This window comes from Oncorhynchus gorbuscha, linkage group LG03 (assembly GCF_021184085.1).
Source record: "Oncorhynchus gorbuscha isolate QuinsamMale2020 ecotype Even-year linkage group LG03, OgorEven_v1.0, whole genome shotgun sequence".
Lineage (NCBI taxonomy): Eukaryota > Metazoa > Chordata > Actinopteri > Salmoniformes > Salmonidae > Oncorhynchus > Oncorhynchus gorbuscha.
The window spans coordinates 4587802-4593195 of NC_060175.1; the positions used below are offsets into that span (position 1 = coordinate 4587802).

General features: G+C 50.0%; 1 protein-coding gene across 1 annotated transcript in view; it reads left to right on the plus strand.

The window, feature by feature from the left end:
• Window positions 1-1607, plus strand: part of LOC124024914 (centromere protein P) — a 197557-nt gene extending 195950 nt beyond the window's left edge. Inside the window, exons 7-9 of the mRNA XM_046338651.1 lie at window positions 752-831; window positions 963-1054; window positions 1225-1607. Of these exons, the coding sequence (XP_046194607.1) occupies window positions 752-831; window positions 963-1054; window positions 1225-1343 (291 nt within the window). The 3' untranslated portion in view covers window positions 1344-1607. The remainder of the gene's footprint in view (window positions 1-751; window positions 832-962; window positions 1055-1224) is intronic.
• Window positions 1608-5394: the final 3787 nt, after the last annotated feature.

Sequence of the window (5394 nt, forward strand, 5' to 3'; positions counted from 1 at the left end):
ATATCAGACATTATAAACCGGGTGGTTTGAACCCTGAATTCTGATTGGCTAACAGCCGTGATATATCAGACAGTATACCATGGGTACGGCAAAACATTGCTTTTTTTACTGTTCTAATTATGAGGTCATCAGTTTATAACACTTGTTTATTGTTGTAATTATAAAGGTAATCATTTATAATAGACTTGTTTACTGCTCTAATTACATTGGTAAATAGTTTATAATAGCAATAAGGCACCTGAGGGGCTTGTGGTATATGGATAATATACCACGGCTAAGGGCTGTGTTTTCAGGCTGTACTCTGCATTGCGTCATTCATAAGAACAGCCTTTAGCTGAGGTCAATTGGCCAAAGACCCCTTATTGATCAATTATACGGTCTGGTATCCTTGACGATATAGAACATCTGAACTCTTAATGTTTACCATCACAGCCCGAGAATGGACCTTACTGAATGAGATTAACTTCATTGTATTTGAACATTGGTCTCAACATTGTTGTTTTTAATTTTACCTTTATTTCACCTTTATGTTACCTTTATTTCACCTTTATTTAACCTTTATTTAACCAGGCAAGTCACTTAAGAACAAATTCTTATTTTCAATGACGGCCTAGGAACAGTGGGTTAACTGCCTGTTCAGGGGCAGAACGACAGATTTGTACCTTGCCAGCTTGGGGGTTTGAACTTTCAACCTTCCGGTTACTAGTCCAACGCTCTAACCACTAGGCTACCCTTTCTCTCTCTCTCCCAGGAGAAGTATCCATGTGTGGTCAGTCTACCCGGAGGCTGCAGGGCAGAGGCCATGCAGATCAAGTCACCTAAACTAGCCGGGTAATGAGTCACTATTTTCTATAGCTCAAGATAACGTAGCCATACTGCATGTCTTGAAGAATAGGGCCAAGTCTTGATTGGCTGATACGAGAGATCCACAGTGGTGTTAACAGAGCTGTGATTGGATCCAGGTGTGCTCTGACGATCTACTGGAGCATTGAGGTGACCAATGAGGGGGAAATCACACCCAAGATAGACCTCCTTACCAAGATGCCTGAGAAGGGTGAGACCATGTTGAAATAGCTCCCGTCACAATCTCTAAACCTTTTGACAAGATCAGTGAAATCAAACAACTGTGCTTTTTCAAATCATGCTGAGACCAACTGGCATTTGCCACAACATATTCTAGCAAACACCTGATATCACAAATATAGAGCTTGTTTTGTTTTGCAGCGCTCGAGATGGACAGCAGGAAGGTGATCGAGAATGCCCCCGACTCCTTCCAGAGTCTTCTGAGGATCCTCGGAGCAGAGGCTTCTATTGACACTGTAATACAGTCCGTGGCTGTTTAACACGTTTCTTGCAAACTTTAAGGAATATTTCCCTCAAAACTAAAAACTAGACAAAACAAAATAATGTTTTTAATTGTCTCAAGACTTGGTCAAGAAACCTCCAGAACCCACATTCTCTGTCATCAGTTTATTAAATATAAACAATTCTTTACACTCAAAACATTTATAAATATCTGTTAATGCCATCTGTATGTATACATGTCAATATAGCATTAGTTGAAGATCTAGAAAAATAAAAAGATTATAAATACAAAATGCTAAATAGCAACGTCCAATGTCATTTGTTTATACTGTACACACAAGTGTTATCTTAGGTCTCACAGTGTTATCTTAGGTCTCTCAGTGATTTAGTTTTAGTCTAAAATGGCACCCAATTCCCAACATGAAATGCTCTCCTTTTCATCAGAGTCCTATTTCATTTAACCAGGCAAGTCAATTAAGAACAATTTCTTATTTTACAACAACGGCCAATTGTGCGCCGCCCTATGGAGGGGAGGGGCTCTAGTCAAAATAAGTGCACTATGTAGGGAATAGGGCTCTGGTCTAAAGTAGTGCACTATGTAGGGAATAGGGCTCTGGTCTAAAGTAGTGCACTATATAGAGAATAGGGCTCTTGTCAAAAGTACTGCACTATATAGAGAATAGGGCTCTTGTCAAAAGTACTGCACTATATAGAGAATAGGGCTCTTGTCAAAAGAAGTGTACTATGTAGGGAATAGGGCTCTAGTCAAAAGTACTGAACTATATAGGGAATAGGGCTCTTGTCAAAAGAAGTGCACTATGTAGGGAATAGGGCTTGTCAAAAGAAGTGTACTATATCGGGAATAGGGTGCCATTTGGGACACACAGTGTTGGTTAATACAGTCATAAATTGTTATTCAGATCAGTGGTTTGCTTCACTATGTTTCCATGTTACTGGGTCTGCACCCTATTCCCTATCTAGTGCCCTGGGTCCTGGTGAAAAATAGTGCACAGGATAGGGAATATAGTGCCATTGTGGGACACAAACCCTGGGAGATATGCCACTATCTGCTCCCTACAGCAGGGGGTTTAAACCTCTCCTCAGGGACTCCTTACAGCAGGGGGTTTAAACCTCTCCTCAGGGACTCCTTACAGCAGGGGGTTTAAACCTCTCCTCAGGGACTCCTTACAGCAGGGGGTTTAAACCTCTCCTCAGGGACTCCTTACAGCAGGGGGTTTAAACCTCTCCTCATGGACTCCTTACAGAAGGGGGTTTAAACCTCTCCTCAGGGACTCCCTACAGAAGGGGGTTTAAGCCTCTCCTCAGGGACTCCCTACAGAAGGGGGTTTAAACCTCTCCTCAGGGACTCCTTACAGCAGGGGGTTTAAACCTCTCCTCAGGGACTCCTTACAGCAGGGGATTTAAACCTCTCCTCAGGGACTCCTTACAGCAGGGGGTTTAAAGTTTAAACCTCTCCTCAGGGACTCCCTACAGAAGGGGGTTTAAACCTCTCCTCAGGGACTCCCTACAGAAGGGGGTTTAAACCTCTCCTCAGGGACTCCTTACAGCAGGGGATTTAAACCTCTCCTCAGGGACTCCTTACAGCAGGGGGTTTAAAGTTTAAACCTCTCCTCAGGGACTCCCTACAGAAGGGGGTTTAAACCTCTCCTCAGGGACTCCCTACAGAAGGGGGTTTAAACCTCTCCTCAGGGACTCCCTACAGAAGGGGGTTTAAACCTCTCCTCAGGGACTCCCTACAGAAGGGGGTTTAAACCTCTCCTCAGGGACTCCTTACAGCAGGGGGTTTAAACCTCTCCTCAGGGACTCCTTACAGCAGGGGGTTTAAACCTCTCCTCAGGGACTCCTTACAGCAGGGGGTTTAAACCTCTCCTCAGGGACCTCCTACAGCAGGGGGTTTAAACCTCTCCTCAGGACCTCCTACAGCAGGGGGTTTAAACCTCTCCTCAGGACCTCCTACAGCAGGGGGTTTAAACCTCTCCTCAGGTACTCCTCACAGCAGGGGGTTTAAACCTCTCCTCAGGGACCTCCTACAGCAGGGGGTTTAAAGTTTAAACCTCTCCTCAGGGACTCCCTACAGAAGGGGGTTTAAACCTCTCCTCAGGGACTCCCTACAGAAGGGGGTTTAAACCTCTCCTCAGGGACTCCCTACAGAAGGGGGTTTAAACCTCTCCTCAGGGACTCCCTACAGAAGGGGGTTTAAACCTCTCCTCAGGGACTCCCTACAGAAGGGGGTTTAAACCTCTCCTCAGGGACTCCTTACAGCAGGGGGTTTAAACCTCTCCTCAGGGACCTCATATAGCAGGGGGTTTAAACCTCTCCTCAGGGACTCCTTACAGCAGGGGGTTTAAACCTCTCCTCAGGGACTCCTTACAGCAGGGGGTTCATGCAGCAGGAAAAGTATTCTCTCTAAAACTTCATTTCTCCGGGCAAGTCCCAACACGACAGCTATTCAAGTCAGACATTTTAGGTTTCGGCCCCTCTCATTGGATTAGACACCCTTTAGGTACTATTCCCCCCCCCCCCTCTCACTGGAGGAGAGGCTGGGTAAAATGGCATCCTGTTCTCTGATTAGTGCAACACTTATGGCTACATAGGGAACCGTTTCTGTTCCAGCAATCACGCCGCTGGTCAATGTACTGAAAACACACCACAAGCAAACTGTTAGGTTCTGTTAGCGCTGCGTAGAGTCAACACTTTTAGTCCAGCACGGTCTCCGTTGTACCCCCTTGGGGGGGGGGCGCATGAAGTCTTTCCTCATTGTCCTGCGACCTCAACGTTTTCAGAGGGCCGTGAGGAGGAGAGCATTGGGGAAGAAAGTTCCTAGGTAGTTAGATCTACTGAAATGCTCTCGTCCTCCCTTCCCTCTGATGTGTTGAGATGGAGGCTGGGGGAGACGAGATGGAGGCTGGGGGAGACGAGATGGAGGCTGGGGGAGACGAGATGGAGGCTGGGGGAGACGAGATGGAGGCTGGGGGAGACGAGATGGAGGCTGGGGGAGACGAGATGGAGGCTGGGGGAGACGAGATGGAGGCTGGGGGAGACGAGATGGAGGCTGGGGGAGACGAGATGGAGGCTGGGGGAGACGAGATGGAGGCTGGGGGAGACGAGATGGAGGCTGGGGGAGACTAGATGGAGGCTGGGGGAGACGAGATGGAGGCTGGGGGAGACGAGATGGAGGCTGGGGGAGACGAGATGGAGGCTGGGGGAGACGAGATGGAGGCTGGGGGAGACGAGATGGAGGCTGGGGGAGACGAGATGGAGGCTGGGGGAGACGAGATGGAGGCTGGGGGAGACGAGATGGAGGCTGGGGGAGACGAGATGGAGGCTGGGGGAGACGAGATGGAGGCTGGGGGAGACGAGATGGAGGCTGGGGAGACGAGATGGAGGCTGGGGGAGACGAGATGGAGGCTGGGGGAGACGAGATGGAGGCTGGGGGAGACGAGATGGAGGCTGGGGAGACGAGATGGAGGCTGGGGAGACGAGATGGAGGCTGGGGGAGACGAGATGGAGGCTGGGGGAGACGAGATGGAGGCTGGGGGAGACGAGATGGAGGCTGGGGGAGACGAGATGGAGGCTGGGGGAGACGAGATGGAGGCTGGGGGAGACGAGATGGAGGCTGGGGGAGACGAGATGGAGGCTGGGGGGAGACGAGATGGAGGCTGGGGGAGACGAGATGGAGGCTGGGGAGACGAGATGGAGGCTGGGGAGACGAGATGGAGGCTGGGGGAGACGAGATGGAGGCTGGGGGAGACGAGATGGGAGAGGAGATGGAGGCTGGGGAGAGGAGATGGGAGAGGAGATGGAGGCTGGGGGAGAGGAGATGGGAGAGGAGATGGAGGCTGGGGGAGAGGAGATGGGAGAGGAGATGGAGGCTGGGGGAGAGGAGATGGGAGAGGAGATGGAGGCTGGGGGAGAGGAGATGGGAGAGGAGATGGAGGCTGGGGGAGAGGAGATGGGAGAGGAGATGGAGGCTGGGGGAGAGGAGATGGGAGAGGAGATGGAGGCTGGGGGAGAGGAGATGGAGGCTGGGGGAGAGGAGATGGAGGCTGGGGGAGAGGAGATGGGAGA